At 44.1% G+C, this 27577-nt stretch overlaps 1 protein-coding gene across 7 annotated transcripts in view; it reads left to right on the top strand.

The window, feature by feature from the left end:
* Window positions 1–26471, top strand: part of Mfap3l (microfibril associated protein 3 like) — a 45404-nt gene extending 18933 nt beyond the window's left edge. Inside the window, exons 2-5 of one of the 7 annotated variants that reach the window (XM_048455735.3) lie at window positions 2361–2465; window positions 7054–7480; window positions 12623–12661; window positions 20543–26471. In XM_048455735.3, coding sequence (XP_048311692.3) covers window positions 7183–7480; window positions 12623–12661; window positions 20543–21477 — 1272 coding nt within the window. In that variant the 5' untranslated portion in view covers window positions 2361–2465; window positions 7054–7182 and the 3' untranslated portion in view covers window positions 21478–26471. Of the gene's footprint in view, window positions 1–2360; window positions 2466–6075; window positions 6327–7053; window positions 7481–12622; window positions 12662–15833; window positions 16323–20542 lie in introns of those variants that run through there. The other 6 variants (XM_048455737.3, XM_048455736.3, XM_048455740.3 and 3 more) reach the window with 6 other exon arrangements.
* The last annotated feature ends 1106 nt before the right edge of the window (window positions 26472–27577 follow it).

The following is a 27577-nucleotide window of genomic DNA, read 5'->3' as shown; positions in this document are numbered from 1 at the left end:
CAATTCACCCATTGTAGCTTTTGTTAAGCCCAGTCTTTGAAATCTGTGTTCTTTGTTCTCGCATTTTGAAGGACTGCATTTTAAGCCGCTGGATTACAGCACTGACATTTACGCTTGGCTGCCTGAATTGTCTTTTACAAAGTTAGAGTGCTATTAACTAAACTTTTAATGTTGCTGTCAGAATCCCGGTCTGATAGGCTCTTGTTTTAAAAATTCAGTCGGAGGTTATTCCTCTTACTTTCAGTCATGTGATATTGTCTGCGCTCTGGGCCGTGCATTGTAATGTGCTCATTAACAATTGCCACTGGGTTCCACAGAAGTGTAGCTCCATAAGGCAAGTGTGTAAATGTGATTCCTGGTGCCTTGGAGATCCTATAGGTCCGTGTGTGACATTTCCGTAACCAGAAAGAGAAAAGAATGGGATGATGGGATAGGAACAGTGCCTCAAGTCCCATGCACAGGGTGGGTGCCATGGGAACGCTAGAAGCCTGGGACATGCCACGAGGGCAAGGTGGGGGGTAGCAGCGCTCTGGAAAGCATTCAGCGAGCATGACCTACTTGGATCTGTCCAGCTAGCCAGTGCCCGCTCTACCCACTCAGTCATCGGCCCATATCACCTAGAAACAGCGGTCTCTCTCCAGCTAGACTGTGCGCATGTATGGCCTCGGATTTATCTGGCTTATGGTACTGTCCATCCCCTATGTCCCTGGCAGTGTGTTCACCACTTAATAGATGCTATATAAATGCGGTGTATAGAAGCTGGGCGGGAAAGAGCATGGCTTGCAGTAGACTGGCTTCCTAAAATGCTTACTAGTTAATTATTGTCCATCAAGCGGGTGCTTTTTTTTTTTTGCCAAACTAAATTTATTTTCATGATTATTTCATTGAGTAAAAATCTTTCGTTCGTATGGTCTTTGAATTTTCTTATATACCCCTTAGCAACCTTACAGTGAGCGAGGACAGGAGTAATAAGGGAAGTTTGGCAGTTTGCTAGCTAAAACTTCCACATTAAAATGCAAGTCACTGTGTTGGGGCATCTCAGAGACCCTGAGGACCCAGCTGCAGAAGTCACCATGTATTAAGCCGCAGTACCTACTGAAACTGTTAGAACAGCACCATAGTGGCCTAGCGCAGACAGTGCGTTTGCAAGTGCCATACCAGCAAGGCCAGCCTCTGTTTGAAAACAACTCTTGGCTTGCACATGATTTTTTTTAGTGCGTTTTTATTGTTTCCTCCCTAATTGTAACATCCAGTGGTTTGCCAGTTGTGAAAGTGCTATGGTTTGTTTCCTCCTTGTATTTTTAAAGTCTTGTCCCCCGTATTGTCTTGCCCTTAGTCTAAGGACATTGCTCTGGCCCAGTCATCAGAAAGTAAAAGATTAGAGAATCCAGCCTTTGCTCTCCGCATGTTCACTCCAGTGTGAGACCCAAAGAGGTAGCCTTCCTGTTCTCAGACTGGGGTGCCTACAAAGGACCCAGGACTAGAAGCCACTGCAGTGGCTTCCGGTGACAGGGTGACAATCAATATGGCATTAATCTACCAAGCCACATTCTCTACATAGCATAACTTAAAAGGAGGCTTAAGAAGCCTGGCTGCAGTAAAGAAAGTATTGTATGCAGACCAGTCCTTCTTGTTTATCAAGTCATGCTATATGCAAGTGCTCAGTGTACTTAGAGTTCTCTTGTATGAGTAAGTACTTGTCCCTAAAACTACACAGCCAATAAAAGTAGATGCGAACAGGGCCCTACCCTATCCTGTCTAAAACCTGAAGCCCTGCTCCTAGCTGAAGCCTTGCTTCTAGCCACTGCTCTATACTGAACATGTCAGCGTAAAACCACCCTGAGGAAAGGAAACCACAAGTTCAGCCAAGTGATGAAGGCCATTTCTAGTGTCCCAACAAGGTCTATCGTACCTCGCAGCCTGTGCTATCTGCCTTGGCCATAAGGTCTATGCTGGCTGGGGATGTGCCTGCTGTGCTGAGAAAGGGAAGGCCTGAGAATCTCAAGGAAACTGTGGAGGAAGCTCTCTTCTGTCTTCTGGGGAGAAGACGTGGCCTGGCGACATTATCATCACCTCTTTGGGTTGATTGTGTTTGCAACTAGTGTCAGAATCCCTGCCCTCCATTCATTCCCCAGGCAAATCTGCCGAGCGTCCTATGTGTCAGAGGCATAGCAGGCACTGCAGATGAAGGAGGCAGGTGGAATCGTCAGTAGAGTATAGACGTAAGGATAAGATCTCAACATCAGTGGAACAGCATCAGAAGCTTTGAGATAGACCCACCCACTTATGACGGCCTTTGACAGCAAGACAAGGCAATCCATTGGAGGGAAGCTAGTCTTTTTTTTTTTTTTTTTTTACAGACGTTGCTAAAACCACTGGACGTGGTATGGGGAGATGACCCTTAACCCATTGGAACTGTGCTCAGAAACACTAGACTGGATCATAGAACGCTAAAACTGGGAAAGGTAATAAGGAACTTCGGGGTGGAAAAAGCATTTTGATCTTATTTATTGGGACAGTGGCAGAGACGCATCAGGTATAAACCTAACATGGGGAAGGATTAATGTGTGTGGATTATACTGCAGCGAGCTGAATTGTTTTCAATTCCTTTGCATAGTGTTTGCTGTGAACATTAACTAAGCTGCAGGCTCCTCATTCTGACCTGCAAAACCCAGCAGCGGTCATGGCCTTCCTTACCCTCTCCCGTCCTGCAGGACCCACGCCTGTGTTGCTTCCTCATCCAGGACCCCCTGCCTTTCTGTTGCCTTTTAACCAGAGTTTTCTTCCCCGGGCCTTGGCATTGATGGTCCTGGCTCAGGGGTCACTTTTTCAGGGAAGTCCTCCGTAACTGCCTAACCCAGGCCCAAGCCCATCACAGTGTGTTTTCCTAAACATGTGCCATGCATTCACATTTTCACAGGTACTTACTCATTTTCTGTTTCCCCCATGAGACTGTAAGCCCCACTTAACAGAAGCCAGCCTTGTGGTCTACTTTCGTATCTCCAAGACTGAGAGTGGAGTCTGCCTGGAGCACATGTTCACAAATAGTTTTGAATGTGTAAAGGGGCTAGAAATTGAGATTTAGTGCCATGGGGGGAAGAGAAACGTGACAAGGAAGGCCGCTGAGTGATTGGGCTATGGGAAACTGTTCTCTACGGAAGGCTATAGAAACTGGACAGGAAGCGACAGAATGAACTCAGGTAGGTCATGGAAAAGACTGCTACACTACTTCTGACAAGGTGATAGTGAAGATGGGATTGATTCTCACTGCCACTGGGTGAGAAGTGGCAAGGATGAAGAAGATACAGCCAATATATTTAATTGCATTTTTGGTTTTTAATCAATTTATTTATTCTTATTAGTTCTTTGAAATTTTCATGTAATGTGTTTTATTCATATCCCCCTCCCACAACTCCTCCCAGATGCCCGCCTTTTCTGCCCATCCAACTTTATTCTCATTTTTTTTCCCTTAAAACCAGCAAGTTCAATTTGTGCTGTTTTATATTCTTGGATATGGAACCCATCCAGTTGAACATGGTCAATCTATACTCACTCCCGTTTTTAAGTTTTCAATCTTGAGAATTTCACATGAGTATACTGTGATTTTATCAATTACATCTCTCTCCCCATCACACTCCCTCTCACAGTGAATTGCTCTCAGATTCGCTGCCTCTTCTTCTAGAATTATTTTTGCTAACTACTTGTAAACAGTCTACTGAATCTATTGAGTGCTGCTGTATATGCATGTTTAGTGCCAACCACTAGGGACTAGATAACCTTCAACGATCTACTGAATCTATTGAGTGTTGCTATGTGTGCATGTGTTTAGGACCAACCAGCAGGGTCTAGTTAACTTTCAACAACCTACTGACTCCATTGAGTGTTGCTGTAAGTCCATATGTTTAGGGCCAACCACTAGGGACTAGATAACCAATCAGGGGATTAGTCCCTGGAGAAAACAAAGTCTGCTTCTCTCAACAGCTGTTGATTGATGTGGTTCTTCATCTAGGGGTGGGGCCTCATGAAATTTCCTTCATCCTTATTGTCATGTCTACTGGTGGGACCACCTTGTAGGCCTCGTTTAGGCCATCTGAGAAGCCTTTGCTTCCAAACGAGAAGCACATCACATAGAACACTCATCTACAAACCTAGAGTGACTTCACCCGTGTTGTTGAGATTTTGTGGGTGCAGCATCCCGGGCATATTAGGAAGACACCATCTCACATTATGCATCCTGGTTCTCTGGATCACAAAATGTTTCACCCCTTCTTCTACTATGTTCCTGGGGCCTTTGGTTTAGCAGTTGTGGTATAGATAGGCAGATTTAGGGGTGGGGGGATCGCTTGTTTTATGCATTTTGACCAGTTAGTGGATCTCTATAGGAGCCTTAGTCTACTGCCAAAAGAAGCTTCTTTGTTGAGGGGTCAGAGTTTCATTTATCTCTGGGTGTAAGTCTTTAGAATATAGTTAAAAGTTACAGTGATTTAGGATAATGGCAGTAGTAGATTGTCCCCTAGGTGGTAGGTATACAGTACCACGTGCAGGTTCGATCCTAATGAGTAGGCCTTAATTCAAATTAGACAGCTGTTTGATACTTCTAATATGCAAATGCCGCAGTTGCACCATTAGGACTATCTTGCTGGGACAGTCACTGTGATTTTGTGGTTCTTTTTATTTATCTATTTTTTGAGACAGGGTCTCTCTGTATAACCTTGACTCTCCTAGAACTTACTCTGTTGACTAGACTGGCCTTGAACTCACAGAGTTCCATCTGCCTCTGCCTCTGCCTTCCAAGTACTGGGACTAAAGGCACCACCACCCAGCTATCACTGTGATTCTTGAAGTGAAGTCAATAGTATGTATCTTCTTGTGCTCCTGGAAATGAGAATACACGTTCAGACCTTCACAGATGATGGGGTCCTGAGCAGATATAACGGATCCAAGAAATCAAGCATATTTTAAGTATAAAGATGTGTTTGCTTCTGTAATGTTAAAACTGAAGTGTCTACAGAATATCCAGCCAAAGATATCTAGTGGGAAGTTGACCACACTGACCAGAAACTCAGGAAAGGGGACTAAAGAAATGACCTTGGACCCAGTAGGGTTTGGGCAGAAATAAAAGTGTTAGATGAAACTGTAGAAAGGGCTATTCATTAAAGAAAAGAGAAAGGGAGAGAGGGGGAAAATGCTAGTGATGAACCCTAGGAATTAACTAGATTTTAAGAAATGAGAAGAGCATGTTGGGTGGTAGCTCATGTCTGTAGTTCAAGCACTGGGGATGCAGAAGTAGAACTGATTGCTCAGAGCCATTCTGGGTTATGTAGTAAGGCTGCATCTTAAAAAAAAAATTAAAGCATCCAATAATAGCTAAATGTGCAAATCATGGAAAGAAGCTTTTGAGAAAGAATAATTAATCATACCAATTGCCACAGTTGTTTGACTAGAGGAAGATAACCACTTGGCAACAAGGAGTGATAGGTGGTCTTAACAAGGGCTACTTCAAGAAAGAGCAAGTAAAACATAGAAAATGATAATATGGTAAGGATGTGGCATGTAGGGATCTGAGCATAAGATACAAGATGCTTTCCAGAAGGCAGAACAATGGACAGTGGGGATTTAGGACATCAAGCACTGGTAGAAGAAATATGGTCTCTGTCATCTTAAGATCAGAATATCAATGGGCTGAGACACTTGATTCTCAAGCTGATGATGTCATAAGCACTGTGGAAGGATAATACTGAACCCAGTGAGTGCAGGTAAACAGACTGCCAGATGTCACCATTGCCTGGCAAGAGTTAGGGATCTTTCCTTCATTATCATAGTAATTATATAGTTGAGCAATTCTTCCCAGCAGTCTGTCTCCTGGGTGCAGACAGAAGGATGACAAACAGTTGGCTTGATCAAGGTCCCCTACGTGCTGAATTAATGTGTTGTGAGGACAAGGAGAGAAGATATTGCAGACTATGGTCTCTGCAGCTGAGTCTCAATGAAACATGAGTAAAAGTCATAAAAGGGGAGAAACTGAGAAAAAAGCAAGGGCCAGAAAGCCCCATGAGAATCGAAAAGCATCCGTGAGCATGGTAGACTGCAGCTAATGGCGGTTTATCCAGAACCTGAAAATTACTCAGAACTCAAGAATTTAGAATTTGGACACGGGGTGTGGCTGGAAGAGTAGTGGCTGAAATGGAGGCTAAAGGAGCAAGTTAGACCTTAGACACGGAGGATCCCGTCATGTCACCCTGCCCATCCTGACGATGCTACTCAGCCTGGGGAAGGCAAAGGAAGATCGAAAGCAGGGAATTCTGTGAGTGGCTGTTAGTGAGCAGGTAACAGAGGCACGGATGAGGGGCAGAGAGCGCAATCAGTTCTGGGATGGGGAGGCTTGGCTGAGGTGTGGAAGCTCTAATGAGGAATTAGGAGAACAGTAGATTGTTTCTGGGGAGTCCTTCCTAATGCTTGCAGAGTCCAAGCTGGGACCAGCGAAGGGTCCTGGAAGACATGTGCTTTGTAAAGGAAGTAGGAACCCTTAGGATATCATGAAGATAGGGGGAGGGGCAGAAGGCATCTTGTAATACTAAGCGAAAAAAGTGTAGATCGAGAAGTAACGTAAAATTAAGAGGCAATGTAAATTAAGAAATATTGTAATATTCAGATATGGTGGTGCGTGTCAATGATCCCAACACTTAGGAGGTAGAGACAGGAGAGTCGGGAATTCGTGGCTATCATCAGCTACATAGCAAATTTGCAGCCAGGCTGTGCTGTCTCAACAACAACCAAAAGACAAAAACAACAAAAAAGTAAGATTATATCAATTATATTAATTATATCAATTAAGCATAAGAATTATATTTGTTCTTACTGTTTTAATACAGACATATAACTATATATTGTTAAGATTTCTGTCATAAAAATTAATATTGGACCACCAGAATATGTGTTTTATTTAAGAATGATACAGATTTATACCTTAGACCTTAGCACATTGGTATTACTTTGCAAGTTTTATTTAATGTTTCACTGTTAATATTTGTGTGTATATTTTTTTTTTAACAGATTCTTGATCAAGTACTTACTCCATGGATCCAGGACAGGATCGTCCCATGGCCTGCTCTGAACAGTGTACAGTCTAAGAGTCGAGTCCATCAGCAAACCATCTCTTGCCTTACAGAACAAGCCAAGAAGATGGACCTACGGAAGAACCATCCGACTGTGTGCTTACCACCTTCTGTGCCCTTCTTAATCCTAGTCTCCACTCTCGCAACTGCTAAGAGTGTCACCAACAGCACTTTCAATGGCACGGACGTGGTCTTGGGCTCTGTGCCTGTAGTCGTTGCCAAAACTGACCACATCATAGTCAAGGAGGGGAGCAGCGCCTTGATTAACTGCAGTGTTCAGGGCGCCCCCGACCTAGGATTTAAGTGGTATAATTCTGTTGGCAAGCTATTGAGAGAGGCCGACGATGACAAGGAGAGAGGAGGAGGTAGGTTCCAAAGTGCTTTCTGGTGTCATAAACTGTAAGCAGGGACTTAAGAGCCCCTACCCTCGTACAGGCCACTTAAAAGTTCCTTTCTGTGTTGTTGTGCAGAGGCATAAGAGAGACTGTATACTCTTAAGGACTCAAGGAGTAATTAATTCATTTTTTCCACTCATTGACTCAGAAGACAAAGGGCAAACAGTGATGTCTTTGGAAAGGCCTCTTCTAGTGTTATGCTATTCTTATGCACCCAAGACGTTATAGAGCTGAGAGTCTATTCCCTGAGTATATGTTCCATTTATAAGATGTGTGTTTCCAGTCTTGGGAATGGTTCCAATAAGTAGTGGAGAAGTTGTTTATCAGTAAACACCAGTTTAGCTTACCTACTGTGGATTTCATGACCAACTTCTTAAGGAAGTGTCTGCGTACTCTCTCTGCCACCGGAAGAGTCTCCTCCATGCTCCTGGAGACCTGGCTGAGGTCAGTGTGAGGCACCTGGGAAGCTGGGCAGCAGATGAGTCTCTGGGGTGCAGTGGGAGACTTCTTGACTAGAAGGTATGAAACCTTTTCCCAAGCCCCAAGCTTCCCTCACCAGAAGCTGCATCCAGAGACAGGCTTTGAGACATCCGGAATCTACTCTTCTTGTTTAAGATGTGTGAGGAGATGGTGTAAAGCCCAATCGCGCTTCAACTGACGCAAAGGAGTTAATACAGAGACCGTTGTTCAGAAGCAGCCCCTCTTCCCCTCCTTCCTCTGCATCGCCCTCCCCTCTTCTTAACCCTCTAACCATTGAACAATCCCCCAAAGAGTTTCTGCTCCAGAGGGGGAAAAAAAACTACATATTTAATCTCTTCCCCTCATATTATCTTAATTGCACTGCAAAGGGAAGAAGTCAAATGCTTTGCATCTGCTTAGGAGGTGCTTGCCAGTGCGGCTTCTCTTTCACAGTTCTGTTCCCAGTGGAGCCGCAAGTCTGACTGCCTGGGATGGACCCCCTGGCCAGCCTGCTTCTACTGCCATTGTTTCGCTTAGCCAATCACGACTACACCATGCAGTATAACTGATTCCCTCCCATCAAAACATTACATATTACAAATCATGTGTGTGTTGAATCTAGGCAAGGGACGGCCATTCCCCCACCAACTCAGATTGTACTGTCATAGGTAGAGGGGACTTTACACACATAACTGTCTGGATTTTTATTGATATCTGCCTGAGGTCCTGCTGCCAATTAAATGGCTGTAACTAGAGTTTTCTCAACTGGCAATGGAGAGATGAGAAACACCACCCCTTAGTCTACAAATGCCACCCCTTCTCCCATAGCCGTCGGTCAAAAGGATGGCATTGTGTTAGTGAAGAAAGGGAGTAGTGTGGTAGGTAACACACACACAGACCTTACCGGGTCTTTCTACAGGACTGAACTACTCCTAGGGTGTCAGGAGGACTGAACTCAAGAACTCCAGACATGAATCCCCCTCTCACATGGACCCTGAAGCAAAGCCTACTCCTGGGTATTTGAAGAGAAGTCTGTGCACTGAACTGCTGAGCGTTAGGAAGGAAACCATGGTAATGATGGAATGCTGGAGCCTATATTTCAGTCACATCAGTGCGAGTGCTGTTCCAAAGCTGTACCCTACTGCTTCAGAGAAATCCACAGTGCCTTCATTGAAAAGGTCTTTGGAACTGTGGAGTAGCCTCAGCAAGCAGACATGCTGGCTTACTTTTTTCATTGGCATGGAAATATGATTGAGCTGAATTAGGTGGTAGTTATATTTGCGTATATTTGCGTTAATTTTATTTTGCTTGTGGAAGCTCAATTGGAATATTACAAGTGTAGACTCAACTCTATCAGCAACATCAGAACTGAAGCATCAGAATTCAGAGCTCCCATCTTCTCCAAAGACTTGCTGATAAATCAGTTAACTATCTTAAATCTCATCGAAGACGATGTATTTTCAATTTTTAAAGAGAGCTCCGGATACCGGTCCTTGGTGTCCCAGCTCAGCTGTTGTAATTACAGTATTTGATAATAGTCATTGCAGAGCATCAGCCGCCTGGGGAAACATAGCCAGCAGTGCACCTAACAAGCAGACGGAACGTGGGGGGGGGGAAGAAAGGAGACAATGCCTAAGGAATTATTAGCGCTGCTGTGGTCCTGGGGCAGCCTATGAGAGCACACAGCCTTCCGTTTCTCGTTGCTGATGGAGCAAATGCCCATTTTATAGCACAGATGTAGGTTTCTGTTTTCAAGGCAGAATGCTAGCAGTTTAAGCTGAGCAGGATTTCATTTGCACCTGAGCCAAAGAGTGAGCGAATACAGAATGAAAATGGTGCCTATATGCCCTTACTAGGACTTCACATAGATACACGGGGACTGTTTCAGCCAAATGGGTGGGTTTCAGATAATCTTCATCAACAACTATTGCACATAAGTCTGTGCACCAGGTTATACGTGTAACTTCTAATCCTTATGGTAAGCATGTATTATGTGAGGTGCTGACAGTCCTCATGGATGCAGATGGGAAGTCACGGGACTGGGGAAGACATTGTACAAATGGTATTGGTTTCCCTGTCAAGGACTCGACCAACGAGAAATACTGTGGAGCATCTAACTCAGCTGAGTGAATATGGGAAGAATTCCTTTTAAAAAGAGGCCTTTTAACCACTGCCATCCTAGTTAGAGTCAGGATATTTTGGCATGTGTCACGCACATACAGATGTGTTCAGAGTCTTAGGTCACTTTGCTCCCAGGAGTTGATTACCATTGACTTTGCGACTAGCCTGGAAAGAAACAATTTCCTATCTTGTTTATGCTGAAAAAGTGAGGTAGTTGTTATGCATGGTGGCCCCATCCTGATGGCCACAGCAGTTGCTTTGTTTGGCTCTCCTGATTCTCCTCAATCCATTTCCATGGGATCAAGAAAGCGTAATGGGTAATCCGTACAGTTTTGAAGTTCACCGAAAGAGTGTTTGTGAACTCTCTCAGAATTCAAGCATGCATGTGTTGTAAGGAGGCCACTTGTTGGTTCCCAGCTGCTTAGCCCAAAATACCATATTATTTAAATCACTGCTTGGCCCATTAGCTCTAGCTTCTTGTTGGCTAACTCTTATATCTTAATTTAACCTTATTATTTATTATTTCTTATATAATAATATATAATTAATATATCTTAATTATTTGTAGTAATCTGTGTATAGCCATGTGGCTGTGGCTTACTGGGTAAAGTTCCAGCGTCTGTGTCCAACGGGGCTACTTAGCTTCTCTCTAAAACTCTGCCTCCTTTCTCCCAGCATTCAGTTTAGTTTTCCCCACCAACCTAAGTTCTGCCCAATCAGGCCAAGTCAGTTTCTTTATTCATTAACCAATAAAAGCAACACATAGACAGAAGGACCTCCCGTACCATGCATGAGCTCAAATGGCCAGAAATGCACTGTTTTCAGTTTTCCTTTTATCTACTTGTCTGGGAAGTGTTATGAAAAGTCCCCAGTCATTGCAGATGCACTAATTATTCAATTATTTCACTGTGCTTTCTTACTGCAATGTTAAAACATTTCAATTTGCTTTACCACCTCCTTCTGAGAAGTAAGAAGCATTTTAAGAACATTGGCCTGTGAAAGACCCTGGAAATAAGCCTGGCAGTTAGGGATGACGAATTCTCCTGTTAAAGCTCTTTCCTTGAAAGTCCACTTTTTGTGTGGCTGTGTTTTACATACTGCCCTGTCTCCAAAAACAAGAATTTTCATGACTAAACCACATAGGAGAAAACTGGCCAGAGCTGCCTTTTCATTGCTCCATTCTTTCAGATTCTTCTAACAGCCTAGAAATGCCAGTTCTGCAACGTGAAGTCAGTCAGTGTCATTTCTCACTTCTTTGTTTTATCAAACACAAACACATGTGCATGCATGCATGTACATGCACACAAACACACAGGCACACACACACACACTGCCTTTACATTGCTCCACTCTTTCACAGATTCTTCTAATAGACTGGAAATGCCAGCTTTGCAAAGTTAAATCAGCCATGTTTCTAAGGTGTCATTTCTCTTCTCTCTTCTTTATCAAACACACACACACACACACACACACACACACACGCACACACGCACACACGCACACACGCACCTATACCACATATACACCTATACACGTACAGTGTATATAACATATAGGAACCAGTTAATTGCCCTTTACCATCAGCGTAAAGTAGGAAATCAATCTGTAAAATCATACGCAAATTCTTCATTTGGCATATTAAATGCTTAAGAATTTAAGAACACTCCCAAAGGCATTAAACCATGTTTATTCTATTACAGTGGCGAGCTCCTTTAAGCCCCAGTTCTCTCTTCTGTAAACCAGAGAGAATCTTCTCTTTACTACCAAGCCAACTTGCAAGTCTTGAATAAACACTTGTCTGTTAAATGCTTGGCATGGTACCTAGAACTCAGAAAGCTCACAGTAATGACAGCAGCTATTTTTGTTTATATTCTGTTCTGTCCTCAGAGCAATCTATGTCAAGTGCTAAATTCCCATTTCCTAACATAGAGTGTTTGGAACACAAAGAATTTTTGCATGATTTCTCTCTCTCCCTCCTTCCCCCTCCCCTCTCTGTTTCCAACCTTAAAAAATGACTTTTGGTGGACTGGAGTTGATGGCTCAGCAGTTGAGCGCACTGGCTGCTTTACAACACTAGGTTGCTTCCTAGCACCCACACAATGCCTCACAACCATTCATAATGCCATTTCCAGAGGATCCAATGCCCTCTGCTGGCACCAGCATATACACATGCAGGCTACTCATTCACATAAAGCAAAATAAATGAAGCTTTGTAAAACTTATCTGTGGCTGGCAAGACAGCGCCATAGAAGAAAAGCACGTGCCTTGCAAGCCCGAGAGCTCGAGCTTGAGCCTGGAACCTACAGTGGAAGCAGAGGACCAGCTCCGGCATCCCCTCCACCCTCTACACATGCACTGTAGCGCACACTAGTAATAATAACCATAATTTTTTCAATAAGTGTAAAAATTCATATTCCCTTAAATGCTGTTTGAACTCTTTAGTCATTTCAAAATAACCTTCTGACAGTTTAGTAACCATTGACTTTTGTGTGCAAAGGACCTTTGATTGCTGATACACTCCTTCTCCTACAGGCAAAATACATGGAAATTACGAAGTATATTCTGTGCAGGGTAAGTTCCCATTTTGATTTTATGTGCATGGATGTTCAGCTCCTGCCACCGCGAAGAGTCCATGCGGCCAATTCTGAGACATTTGTTTCTCATAACTGGGTTCTACTGGGGAACCCTGCTGTCACGATACAATGCATGAGAGCCAAGGATGCTACTCCCAAGCCTATGAGCAGAATAGGTCGCACGAGAAAATCACCCAGCTCCGTGGGCTGCTCCGCCACTGCTGAGAAGCCCTGGTCTTACCCAAGTGATACCCCCAACTCACTAAAAAGATACCTTCTGAAGAAGATCAGAGAGCCAGCTCTTTAAACCCTTAAGGTATTTTCCCCAAAAGTGAATGGTATCTGGGTTCATTTTCAAGTTAACTCCCAATATTTGTGTGTTTCTTTAGTGAATTGTGCTTCGTTTGGGGTATAAGCCCAGACAGCTGCAGTCTTAGCCATGAAAAGATTCTCTCAGATCCATCTAACATAAGAATGGCAGCAGGGAGCCCCCAAATGGAAGTCACTTTTATGAAGCACGTGCATTGTGCTCCTGCATTGGGAGACCAGGTGTAGCTGCTCCCAGAAAAGCCTAGCTGGCTTGCGGAGAATGCCATGCGTGGCAATTCTGTTAAAATCAAGATTGGCAGATCAAATTAGCAAGAGGACCTGGTTTTCTTCTTTTTACACTTTACCAGGATATAGCAGCAGCAGGCTCTTCTCAGATAGTAATTCCTCTTAGCAGAACAGAAATGCAGATTTGAACAGCAAAATCCCTCCAGCCGACCTTCCTGCCTGAAAGCGGAGCTATTATCCCAAGCCACCTTTGCTCCATGTGACCCAGGTAATAAGCTTGTTAGAACCGCCCCAGCCCCTCTCTCTGAAGAGGTCTCTTAGGGAGGATTGAGGGGTGGGGAAAAGGACACCAGAGGCCTTGCAGCTTGAAGTGCTTTTATCCCGGCTCACACAGGGGCTTCGAGGGCCTGACATCTGTGGCAGAAGCCTTGGAACAGGTGCAGCCATGCAGTACTAAATTTGTCTTCAATTATATTCTGTAGCGAGGCGCGCAATCCGTTCTCCTCGGCAGTCTGGATTTCACACAGCAGAAAATATGCGTCCCATTTATAGGCGCAAACACATGCATTGTGTGCTTATTTGAAGAGTGTCGGTGTAATGTGATACTCGTTCAAGAGACTCTTTTTATAGTTGCATCAACGTGCAGTAGGATGCTCACCACCTGATCATTTTTATGTAAACTGGTTTCAAAAAAAATAGCATACTAATTCTGTGAGATTGTACCCCCCCCCCCCCCGCTTGCAAGGCGGGGCTGTGTGAAGCTTAAGAGCCCAGATACCATAGGAGATCGGGAGCGGAGTTTTAATCTGTTAGCCATGCTCTCTGGGGATGGAGAGGAGCCACATATAAGCGGGTTCATGCATACATTCAGCATGATATAGCTAAGGGAGAAAGCCCTTCCTTCAAATAAATAACGTGTGGACAGTCTGAGAGCACCGTTTTTCTCTTTAATGCTCAGCCTTGGGGGAAATCAGAGAAGCTGTAGGGCTGGTGTTTGGAGACACTAGCTGTGACCACCCACGGGGTCTTTGTAGGTGGTGTCCTCACTTCCCTGAGGCCCTTCAGCTCCTAGACGTGGTGGTGGTGTTCATTTTCAGGCAGCAATAATTTGACCAGAGTCGTCTGCAAAAGTACCAGGTAGTTGTGGTGGGACCATATGTTGATGACGTGTTGAGTCACGGTAGTGCCTGTATATTGGAGGGTTCCTTGCTGCTTACAGGTTTAGTTCCCAGTCACGTAGTTCTGTTGATCTCATTGCCAGAAGGCCCACCGTCCTGTTGATGTGACATGTGATGTCACTTGTGCACGGGCCTCCATGCCAGGATCATGGTCCCAGGCTCATTGCCTTCCTGCCTTGGCAAGTTGCAGCTTCTCCGAGAGACAGCTGGCACAGAAAAAAAGTTCTAGAACTATGCCCTTCCCCATAGGAGGGGAATTAGAGGAGGAGATAGAGTCTGAGCAAGAATCATTATTATTATTCTGAAAATGAAATGTTTCTGTTACTTTGCTTTTTTTTTCGCGTTTGCGTTTTAATGTTTGCCAGTTGGTCAGGGGCTTACCTGATGGGATAAATGTCAAGAGGTCTAGAGGAAGGTTGAGGGGGGGCTCCAGTCATGCATGCCCCCACAACTCCTCTAGTTAACCTACCTGCCCTGTGGGGAATGTCCTTCCCACTTTCTGAGCGTACAGTTTGCAGTCATTGCCCTCCTCTTTATTTTGGCAACACGAAAAGTGGAAGTTAATGTTCTCAAACGGCTTTGATCCCCTTAAGTTGATTTATTTACTCAGTCCTGGCCAGAAAACTCTTTCTGGTCCTTGTTTCTTATAAATAGCCTGTTTGTTTATGTATATTTTCCTATTTTTCTTTTGGATTTCATCTTAACTCATACGGGTTTTTTGTTCTTGTTTATTTGGAGTTTTTATTGTGTCTTTGTTTTATGTTTCATAGTTGTTAAGCATTTATCTGTCACATATTCTACAATTTTCTCCCAGTTGCTAACTTCCTTCTAACTTTTCTGTGGTAGGTTTTTATGACTCAGAATATGTTCATTGGTGGAAAATGTGATCCATCAACATTTTCTGAAATTCCTTATAACGCTCAGAAAAAGGCTGCAATCCCCCAAGGTTACCAATAGTTTTATGTCCTCAATTAATTTCATTGTTTTATTTTCATATCTTAAGAGTGCTTGAGTGGGTTTTTATTTATTACCTAAAACAGATTTACCTGCCTTCTTTCTAATGTCCGGTTAGCCCCAAGGTCTTTCTCCATTGTTCTGAAGTGCCGTACTCTCTCACCCTTAAAACTCTTAGTTACTTCTGATCTGGACTTTATGATTTTCTTCCCGACTTAATTAGGGTTGGCAATGGGCCATTCACAGCAGGAGATGGGCTTTGAGGGTGAAGTCAGGCAGGAGACTCAGAGTGAGGAGTGGCATGATCTCTGCAGAGAGGCAGTGGTAGGAAGATCCTGTGGCCCCTCTGTTAGAAGAAACGTGCACGCTGTGTCTGGAAAAGTCCGCTAACATTGGGGCCCCAATGCTCTTGCTCCGCTGTATTGTAAGCCCCATGCACAGGGCCCTGGATTCCTTTCCAGCCTGTCTCCACCCAAGGCCTGATTCGTTTTACAGGTTTTACACAGGGTTTGTCAGCTCAGCGGCTCCTGCTGTGTTCTCTCTGGCTTCCTGCACCACCCCCCACTGGCCCTAAGAGTCTCCTCTCCCCGCCTGCTGCCCTCCCCTCTTCCACACGCCATTGCACTTGGCACACTGTCTGCTGGAGTCTTTTCCCCATGGGGACTGGAAGATTTCTGTAGTCAGGAATCATGGCTCACCTCATCTCTGTATTCTCGCCATCTAGTGCGGAGCCTGGTACACAGGCAAATTTATTCAATGGTGTCTGTTGACTGAACGAGGGAGCAAGATAAAAGGATCGCTGCCCTTCTCAAAATGTCTGCATTGTCGTGAGGCCCAGCACACGTTCTGCAGCACAGCTCAGCACCCACGTCATTAGGTCCTCTCTCTGCAGAAGAGACAACACGGTCATTCACGTGGGAGCCATGTTCGCGTGCCTGGACTTCCCGGAGGAAGACAGTGACAGACTGCTAGGTGACCACTAACCTACCATAATGAATGTGTCTGTAGTTTAGCCTGAAGCCTCAGAGGGGCTATTACTTTGCAAAGCAGCACTGGGAAGAAAGAGAATGGAGAGGAAGAATTTAGAAATTGAGGGTAGGGGCTATAACCTGAGCGAGAGACAGAAAATGGGTCAGAGTAGGCACGCAAATGAGGGCTGGGAAAATGCTGGCCATTCGGTGCTGTGTTGTGTTCAGAAGGTAAAGCAGTGGTGAACAGCCTGCCCTTTCGATTGCCTCTCAGAGCATTGCGTGTGGAGCTGCCTTGGCTTCAGCGGCTGACACTTGAGGGTTTTATTTGCGCTGAAGTGGTTCAGCCTCATGAAAATTCAGTGCCATTCCCAGCAGCTACAGTCGAAGCCACTTGGCAGCAGCGTGGTGTGTGCCTGCTTCGTATGTATTCATGGCACTGATGATTCCCGGTGACAGTCACCGTGGGTGTTCTCCTGTCTTTCACGTTCTGGCAGCCAAAGATGGGACCCTTCCAGAAGAGGTCTCAGGGAAGGGCATTCTCCCAGGACGGAGGTGGATGGCCCATGATAGCACAGAGAGGATGTTTCCAGCTGGGGGGGCCTACCCTGTGGAGGTGTTCCTTGAGCCTGGTTCACCTTGATGGAGGAAAACCACCAAGCATAATTCAGGGCATCTTCCTGGTTTTCAGGTCTCTATGTGCTAATAGATCATGTATACATCTGTTTTTCACTAATCAGAGGGGAAGCTGAGGTTAAGTAGAATTTGGAGTCTTAGTGCCCAGAAAAGAGTGAACTTACCAACATACCAGCCAAGAGAAAGAAACAGATAGAGATAAACCTAGCCTTCTAGATCAGAGAATCAGAACTTCAATGAGCATCGGAAGGTGTATGTGGTGGGGGGGCTGCGTGGGGGTGGCAGGGGGATGTTTATAGGCTTCCACTGTTCCACTCTTTTGACTGACTTTGTGATCTCGTGACAGAATGTTAATCTAGATTGAGTGTTCATTTTACCATGTGACACATAAGGGCAGAACCCTCAGTGCCCTTACTGTTAGCTGAATTGGTACAACAAACAGGCCCTTGGTTTCAAGAACTGAATTGGCGTGTCGGTGTCCTCCTGGGGTGGAACAGGAAATTGCTGGCACAAGGTGGTAGTCTGTTGTTTAGCTCAAATGATGCTTTAAAAAAAAAACTGTTTGGGGTCACAATATATGGATTTACATTTGTTTTGCCTCGCAGTAAGTGACAATACTCACTTCACACATATGTGTTTGGGCTTCAAACTTTATAAGCAAGCAAGGTCTGGAGAGATGGCTCAACAGTTACGGGCAGTTACTGCTTTTACAGTCCAGGTTTGGTTCCCAGGACCCTCACGATGGCTCACAACCATCTGTAATCCAGTTCCAAGGCCCTGACTCCCTTGGTTTCCTTGGGCTCCGGCGTGCACGTTGTGCAGATATATAAACTTATGCAGGTTCATACACCTGCACGTGAATAAAAAACTTTTGTAAAAAAGTAAATGAGAGTTTTGTGCTGGAGAAAACATGTGTGAGATGTTAGTTTACGGAATCATAATCCTGAGCTACGAAACCATGATATATTTGTAAGTGACCACTTACCTGCTGAAAGAGCAGTTTCCTCAGAATGAACTGCAGATATCAACACACCATGTTGTGTTCAATACCAAGCTCAGCTCCTTTTAACCACACAGGAAGACATAAAGTGTCTGTATGTCTGAATTTAACTGCTTGGGCTCAAGTTAGACAAATGGGAGTCAATAGACAATTTAAAGTATGTCTGGAGTAAATAAAAAGGTCAAATTCAGAGCATTTTAGGAAATTCTTACTAGAGGAAAACAGCCGTCCCTTGTAGTTGCTGTGTGTTTTTGCATTTTCTCTCCCTGTGAAAGTGGGTAGAATTCCACTAAACCTACTCTTCAAGCATGAGGAGGAAGCTTCCGTCCCTGTTTAATGTTCTCCTGTTTTCTTTTGTCCCGAGTACATACGGTTCCAGTTTGTGCTTAGAGCAATTTCTCCAGGTGATGTGTGGCGGCAGACAGTGGCGTGGAGATAACCAAAGAGGCCCTTCCCGTTTCTCTTCGATCGCATCCTGTTCCCAACAGAAGGAAGGCAGATGTGGGAACACTTTCCCAGGCTCTGCTCTGAAACCCAGCACCTTCCCTGTAGACGAAACTGTCCGTCAGTGAGGGCATTTCCCCCATACCTGCTGTGGTCTATATGAAACATGCCTGCTCAAAGAAAATAGATTGATAAGGCAGGTGTCCTGGCCTCTAGTGATTGTCTCTGCAGCTAACTATGCAGCAGAAGGACTGAAATTCATGCTCAGGGAATGAACGCTTGTCTGAGCTGCCTGGGAATGGAGCCGATCACAGGCCACATGCTGAGTTTGTCTGTTCCCACACTTTCCCTAGGAACTGAAATCACGAGAAAGCTAAGCCAAAGCATTTTCCTCTGAGGGGAAGTACACTGGCTGGATTGTCAGAGAGGGTTAGCCTAGGACACCAGGAACCACTCTTCCTTCACACATGTTCTTTCAGAAGGCAAAGAAATGTGGGAAAGTACCTAAGTGAGGGTCCCCTGCCAGCGTCTTGGCTGCGGCCACTGGGGAGGTGTAGTAACCCCAAGGAAGTACCGCACTGGTGAATCTAGCCTCTTTAGGTACGTCCATAGGCTTAGGAGATACCAGGTCCTCTGACGCTTCATAGAGCAGCCCTTTTGAGCCCCCGACTGCTTACGATCTCTGGAACTTAGCAGTGCTGGGGCCTCACGCCAGGCCTTGTGAGTGTGAGCCAAGCGCTCTGCCGTTGGGAGTAGTTGAGCTAGTGTCAGCTGATGAGGTCTGGTGAAGACTTTTAATTGCCAATAAGTCACACGGGAAATTTAAATTATCCCGCCTCTCGGGGGCCTCCTCTGGTTGGTTCAGAGGACAAGATGCCTTTTGTGAAAAACTGTCTGCCCATTCCTGAAAGTTTCCAGAAGACTTAGCGTCGAGCTTCATTGCTCTCTAGGAGACAATAGGAGGTGGGTATTAAGATTTAATTTCTGACTCTGTTCCAATACTTGGAACCAAACCTGATAACCTGCTACATAGAAACCTTGAGAACTGCAGGGAGACAGGCTAGAATTCATCCCATCCCCCTGATTTAGAACGTCATTCCCAGGCTAGCTTAAAGTCTGAGTTCTCACAGTGCTATTGGGCTTCACTTATTTTCAAGGCTAAAGCTACTTGATATTCATATTTGACCTCTGACTCTTCATTGTCAGCTTATAACTCTAGCCAGCATAGATAATTCACTGTGAACTCTCAAAATGAATGATATAAATTATGTTTAATTAGCTGAAGCCATAGGATAGTATCAGCCCTAAATATGGGTCACCTAAGCAAAAAATTATGACTTAATTGATTTTCTCCAGGTTTCAGGTTGAACCTAAAATGCTTTCCATTCCGAGGTCTTAGTGTCCCTGTGAAGTGTGTTCAATATAGTTCTGCTCACAGGCAAGCTACAAAAGCATGTGGTACCTTAAGGAACTCTTTCTTAAAAACACTGCATTTTCCAGAATCTTTATCTTATTTTTCCACCAGGAACTGGAATTCCACACTATTGTGTCTAGTTAATAACATAACTCTGTCTACTGAAGAAGTCATACTCCTCTGACGACATTGCCTCTGGTAGGCCCAAACTCCAGTGAATGTTCCACACCCATATGGCCACAGACACCACTGTGGATAGAGGAGATTATTAATAACAGCAACAAAAAGAGAGATGAAGTTGGGAGGGAGGGATTTTGGGAAGTGGGACACTAGAGGCTTGGGATGCAGTTCACTGATAGAGCACTGGCCTAGTATGTGTTTGAGGCCCTGGGTTTGAGCCCTGTCACCATGAAAACAAAGGGGAAGGGAAAAGAATACGCTTTTTCAAATACAAATCCATAGTTTTATATATATACTACCTCTAAATAGGTAACCTTGGTAACGTTGCTCAAGTGTGTCTTAGCTTTCCTGCCCATAATGTGGGGGCAACGCTAGTGCTTCCTTGCAGTGTTCCAGAGGGAATGAATGGGCGGGTGTCACAAGCGCATAGCAAACACATTTGTCACAAGCTCTATGCCATCTATGTACATAGTCACCGTACGTGTTTTTAGATGGGCGTAAGATTGTATGGTGGTGGAAATAATATCCTCTCTTCCATCCCTTCTGACAGGAAAATGGCAAATGCTAGATGGTGGCCTCCTGAACATCACCAGGGTATCTTTCTCAGACAGAGGGAAATACACGTGTGTGGCATCTAACATCTATGGCAGCGTGAACAACACAGTGACACTGAGAGTCATCTTTACCTCCGGAGACATGGGTGTATACTACATGGTCGTGTGCCTAGTGGCCTTCACCATCGTCATGATCCTCAACATCACCCGCCTGTGTATGATGAGCAGCCACCTGAAGAAGACTGAGAAAGCCATCAATGAGTTCTTTAGGACAGAAGGTGCCGAGAAGCTGCAGAAGGCCTTTGAGATTGCCAAGCGCATCCCCATTATCACCTCAGCTAAAACTCTAGAGCTTGCCAAAGTGACCCAGTTCAAAACCATGGAATTTGCCCGGTACATAGAAGAGCTTGCCAGAAGCGTGCCCTTGCCTCCCCTCATCATGAACTGCAGGACCATCATGGAGGAGATCATGGAAGTGGTCGGGCTAGAGGAGCAGGGGCAGAATTTTGTGAGGCATACCCCGGAAGGCCAGGAAGCCACCGACAGGGATGAGGTATACACAATCCCCAACTCCCTGAAGCGAAGCGACTCCCCCACCGCCGACTCGGATGCTTCGTCGCTACCTGAACAGCCCCCTCAGCAGATCGCCATCAAGGTTTCGGTTCACCCCCAGGCCAGAAAGGATCATGCAGATGACCAGGAGGGTGGGCAGTTTGAGGTCAGAGATGAAGAGGAGACGGAACCATCCGAGGAACACTCCCCAGAGACTGCGGAGCCGTCGACAGACATAACGACCACGGAGCTGACGTCTGAAGAGGCGTCGCCTGTCGAGGCCCCAGAGCGAGGACTGCCACCAGCACATCTGGAGATGCCAGAACCAGCAGTGACATGTGACAAAAACACCTGCATTATTTATGAAAGCCATGTCTAATCTTAACTCCGAAAAGCTATGCATATCAAGAAAAATCAGGGGCTGCTCCTTGTAATACAAATGTAGTATGCACTTGCCGCTAAGCCTTACCAGGAGACTCTCATCCCTTAGGTTGGAGTGATGCCCCGTGACGGGGAAGACACCTGCATGGAGTTCATGGGACTAGACTCACCCCAGTAGGAACAGACGTGAGAAGTGCTGGGGTCCAGAACTGATCCGAGGGGGCAGAGGTCTGTCCATGGGATCTGAATCATAGAGGCCATTCTCTGCCAAATCCCTTAATTGGTGATGCCCTTTTGGCCAAGAGTACACCACTGTAAGATGTTCTGAGTTCAGGAGCCGTGTCTAATGCATACTGCATTGCTTTTTTTCGGTAATTATAAGTCTGCTACAGTAGCAATTGCTCCTACATGAGTTTGTTGCACTTTTTCTTCTCAGTTTTAATTATTTTCACAGTTCTTCTATAATGGAGTAGTTGTTATTATATTAATATTAATTGCTCTTTCTGCTGGAGCCTTTCTGTGTCACCTTTATCCTTGTTTTTTCTTAGTGTGTTTACCTCAGAGTCTTGGGTGTCAGTCACTGACATGGCTGTACTCCGTCCTTTGTAATGCTCCAAAGTAGTTACGCCCCACTCTTTTTCCTAATTTCCTCTATTCATACTCGTTTTGTTTCCAATGAAGCTGCTATTCTGAAACTGAGAAAAACTTTGCCCCCAAATAGCACTTTAACAGTCAAATTTACCTGTCCAGTTCTCAGAGCATTTAGGGCGAGCTCAGCTTGAGGTGAGGAACAAGATTATAAATGCTTAGATATACCCACAGCTCTCCAGAAAATGGCTTACATGCAAGTGCCCTCAGAACAGCCCCAGATGCTTGTCACCACCCGAGCCCCATCAGAGGAAATGGCCTTGGACAGCCCGGTTCTTACCAAGAACGTCATCGTTTTTATTGGATTGTGAATAGAATATGCAGGGGACCCCTCGAAGCTCACTTAGAATTTTGTGGAAAGTCTCCAAACTATAATAACTCCTAAGTCAATGGGAACCTAGAGAGGAAAGAAAAAACTCTTTAAAACAATTGTGAAAAAAAAAAAGTTTTACTATTGGGTTCTTTCTCCGAATATGATGCCATCAAAAGAGAACAGCATTCTGAGTTCATACCAGTTTACCTCTCTTGCAGAGAGGGAAACCAGGGTCCAGATTTGCTAAAAAGCCTGGCAAAAGAAGACAGGGTCTTCACTTGGAAGATTTATTGCTTCCTAAGATAGAGGTGTTTGGCGAATTCCTGTAGGTACAGCATGTTTGCTTCCCAGAAGGCCTTGCAGGGCCCATAGGGTACTGCTCAGCTCAGCACTAGATTTAGGGCAGATTCTCTGTGAAGGATACAACCAGGTCCCCTTTAGACTGCATAGTCAACATGTTGATCTTTGAGAGGGAGCTTGCAAAATTAAGATAATGACACACAGGATTTTATCCTGAAATTATTATATTCTTTGGCCACCATGTAATGCATAAGGCAGCTTGATATTAGAGAACAAAGACAATCCAGCCATTCATTGGGTTAATTCTTGACTGTGCCAATAAGCAGCTGCCAGGCTTTTAGCAAATCTGGACCTTGGTTTCTCTCTCTGCAAGAGAGGGTGAACTGGTATGAACTCAGAATGCTGTTCTTTTTTGATGGCATTATATTCAGAAAAAGAACCCAAGATTAAAACTTTTTTGTTGTTTTTTTTTTCCACAGTTGTTTTAAAGATTTTCCATTTCCTCTCTGGGTTCCCATGCCGTTTTAATGCTGTTAGTTCCTTGAACGAAAGGAATCACAGCATTTTCAACAAGTTCTCAAAATTTTTCCCCTCCAAAAAATAGATTTTGTGCCCCGCTTCTACAGTTTAGATTTAATCTTGGTAAGAGCGATGAGTGCTGCTGTTTTATTCTCAGATACAAACAGGGGAGACTGAAACCTTACAGAATGCATCAGAGCCGAGGCCATCTCAAGTGTGATGAGTGTCACAGGCTTGTGACGTCAGAGGCTGCGTGGGTTATCAGAACAGCCCCAGATGCTTGTCACCACCTCAGCCCCCATCAGAGGAAATGGCCTTGGACAGTCCTGTTCTTACAGGAACTCAATCATTTTCATTTGATTGTGAATAGCATATGCAGGTGACCCCTTAAGGCTCACTTAGAATTTTATGGAAAGTCTTCAAACTGTAATAACCCCTAAGTCAATGGGAACAGCTTGTGGGGTACATACTTTACAACAGGGGCATCCGAGGGTAGCAGAGTTGGCGGTACAAGTGACCGTGACAGGGCTGTAGACAGTTCATGGGCAAAGCCTCTGACAGCATTTGGAGTTTGACAGGATTTCCCTTTAAGAGGGATTCCTTATTGATTCCTAGTGAAAAGTCTTGAAGGTCATCTAAAGAAACTTGTAGCCTTCTCCCCTAAGGAGCCAGAGCTTCTTTGGAGGCTGTCTGGATGGGGATCTTATACAGCCACATTGAAGGAAAGTTTTATCCCCAGCTCTTAGAATATACACATTTCGTGATTGTCACCGAGACTGACAAATGCTTACTTTTGACATATGTACCCAGAGTGGCAGCAGGGACTGACTGGCAAATGTCCTGTGATGGTATGTGAACTCTATTCTATCTGGTTCTCATGTCACCAAAGCCTGCGTGTAGACTTCCCCATGGAAATGGGAAGCCGAGGTACCCATGCCATGTAATACTGATTAAGGAGTATAAACTAAAGTAGGCAGATTTTTCTTTGGCATAAGAGCTGAAATATATGACCAATGAATATTTCCAGATTGATTTTGATTCTTTGGACTGGAGTGGGATAGGGAGTAAGTGGATGATTTTGAAATCTCCCTCTTTAAGGTATCAAATGTTCTCGGCATAACAACATCTAACCATAAAGGGAACTTGGCTTGATATGGAATTTGTCCATTCAGAAATTTTATGCTCTCGCTGCCCCTCCACAGAACAGCTTCTTACTAGGATGTGAAATGTGGAAACTTCATCTCATAACACTTGGCTGATAGTTTCCCAGAAAAAAGTTAACCATTCGGGTTCCCAGAATCATTTGTGGAGTCCCGTTGAGCAAACATGCACACACACTTGTGCACAATAGACTCATTTGGGCAGCTTTAAAAGCTCAACACTCAGACCCAACCTATGTATGTCCTTTGGGTCTTCTATAGTCATTCTTTAAAAAAAAAATCAAACAATTTCTGGTTTCTGAGTCATCCTGGTCATACCTCTAGCAATTTTTTTCTTGAAATTCTGAAAATGATTCACGTACATATGCATATTTAATTCTCTTAGATGATCTATAAACTTCGATGGTATTTATTCTAAATGGGAAAAAATACCCAAAATTTTATATTGGAAAAAAATCTATGTAATTTATAATGTTTTGTTTTATATATTTATATTTTCATATCTTTAGGGCACATCTGTTGTTCTCATCTTTTTGTACATCACAGTTGGCAAAAAGAAATGCTAATACTTGACTAAAATCTCTAGGAACCAAATGTGATCTATGTGCTACATAATGTATATAACTTGCTCTAGAACTCTCTGAATGTCCTCACCCATGCCAAGCACTGTTGTGTCATGTCATTACGGCCAGAATGTCTGGAGTGCTCTTGAACATTACTTTTTCACGAGGAAGATTGAAAGGCCTGATGTCCCACACAATGGATTTGGGGATCTCTTTCCCTTCCTTATCTTATTGGTTTCTTCCTTAACTGGACGCGTCCTGCTGAAGGGCAGGTAGGAGATGAGAAAACACCAGGAATGAATCTCACTATGGTTGTTAACAGACTGAGGACATGTGTTCAGTCCCATGCCTGGGTTGTCATTCACTGGTGATGTAGCATCTGCTTAGCTCTGTTGCACACACAGCGTAGGGCATGAAGAATGCTTGCATGTTTTGAGTAGGTACTGTGGATACTTAGTGCGGCCACTATTGGTGACTGTGGGGACACCCTTTGGGCACTGGAAGAAATGTCTTAGCAAAAGTCAGTTATCTTTTCTTACATGGTTTGAAGGAGGAGGCTTATTCTGTGTTCGAACCTATAAATGACAGTCCCAATGCTTAACTGGGGATTTCTGTGTTTTCATTTGGTAAGAAATGGAGCATTAAAGTCTAGTTCAAACGCTTTTCTCAGCACGTTCAGCTGCTCTTCTTCACGTCTTCCTGCATCCTCTCAGCAACCCCACTGAGTAATCCCCGTTTCCTCTTCAGCACTTCCTGGAACACTTTAAACATCAACCGAGCTTCATTATGTATTCACACATAGCTTTGAACATGTTCACTTTAACATACCGATTTTACATTTCACCGATAAAGCCTTCAAACCAATAGCGAAGTTCATTTTCTTAATGACCTTTTTATGATTTCTTCAGAGATTAACAGGTTTTGAAGAAACAAATCATTTGTGGGTAAAAAAAAAAGCATAATCAAATAGAACAGAATTGCTTATATTTTCCAAAAGATCAAGTGTTTGACTATTATCCAAAAAAAAAAAATCTCATGTGAGAAGGACGCTCTTTAAACATCTTTTTTCCCTTAGAAATGGAAATATAAAGGGGTTAACACTGAGAATACCACAATCATTAAAGCTAGACAGACAGAACTAGAAAGGAAGCCATTCTATGAACATTGTGGAATAAATTAATTTTATTATTTAGCGAATTAAAAAAGCCTCAAAATGCATCTTTCTAATCTTACAGAACCATGAGGAGTGAGTTAGTTTCAGAGAATATGTTTGCATCTATTTTTGGCTTCCTGTTGCTTCACTAGTTCTGAACTTTCTTCGTTAGACTGGAAATGAGATGGAAAATGTATCAGGAAGAAATACAAAATCATTTAAAGATATAAACAAATTGCTAAGGTATACGTTGATATCGCTGTAGTAAAAGGAAAACATGATGTGTGATCCATCCTGTAGTCTGAGTGTTGCTTTAATAAAGGGTTTACACAGGTATGTGGGTCGTGTGTTATGTCCCGTCTGAAGGGCACTTAATTTGGCCTAATTGACCCCTTAATGCTTTCTTGACAAACTTTATAAAGCAGTTTATCTATACCGTATAAAATTTAGCCATACCATCAAGCAGAGAGTCCTTCTGAAATTGGACTAGGAAACCCAAACATTGCACAGGAAGAATGCATCATAGCAGAAATTCTCCAAGTCACCCGGGTGGCAAGGGCCCCGGGCTGATGCCAAAGACTCAGTGAGTAGATTCTTCAGTGATCAAGTAACCTGCAGAAGCACAGATCCCAGCTCAGATGAGATAGCAGGCGAGTAAAAAAAGAGACTAAGAATTATTGCTGAACAACAGAAACATTTAAGAGATTGATGTCACTGTTAAGGAGCGCATTGTCAGCTGCACCGTGACAGGAGAGAAATAAGTCGGTCCTGATAAATTTAAGCTAATTTGGAGCTTAAAGACCCAAACAGACACCAAAAATGTTGTTTTCTTCAGGTTCTAGAATGCTGTGGTCTTCAGTGGACAGGTCACCTTCAGGGTACGTGAGTGACTTTCAAAGAAACGGAGAATTTGAGATGTGGAAAGCGAGAGTGGGGTTATCTGATATAGTCTTCCCTGTGATGTCACTGGCAGGCACTTCTGCTCTTCTTGGGCTTATAAGGGGGAGAACTCTACCCCAGGATGTGAAATACTCTGCTGTGACTATGTTTAGGTGCTGAGTCACAAATCTTAAATGCTTGTCCTTTGAATGGGAAGCATGGCTTGATCCTTCTATGATAAAACTGTCTTCTATACTGTCAACACAAACCAAATGTAATGCACATAACACATAACACAGAGGATTATAACAAAAGACTGGGCACTTCTGACATCATTGCATTTGCTGTGTCGTGGGTAGAATGAATGAGGGGTATGGCTTTGGTCAAAAGGAATGTAATGTTTCTCGCACTATGATGGCACAGGCTAACTATAAAGAAGAGGTTTCATTCACTTACAAATTCCACTGCTGAAAAGAGCACAACATCTAGGCAGGACCCACCTGGGCTGTTTCCCCTCAGCATGGGCAGCAGTGGCAGGATTGTAGAGGAAACACTGTATCTCA

The sequence above is a fragment of the Myodes glareolus genome, chromosome 23 (assembly GCF_982192425.1).
Source record: "Myodes glareolus chromosome 23, mMyoGla1.1, whole genome shotgun sequence".
NCBI lineage: Eukaryota > Metazoa > Chordata > Mammalia > Rodentia > Cricetidae > Myodes > Myodes glareolus.
The sequence above is the reverse complement of the archived record's forward strand: the minus strand, read 5'-3'. Positions and strand labels throughout refer to the sequence as shown.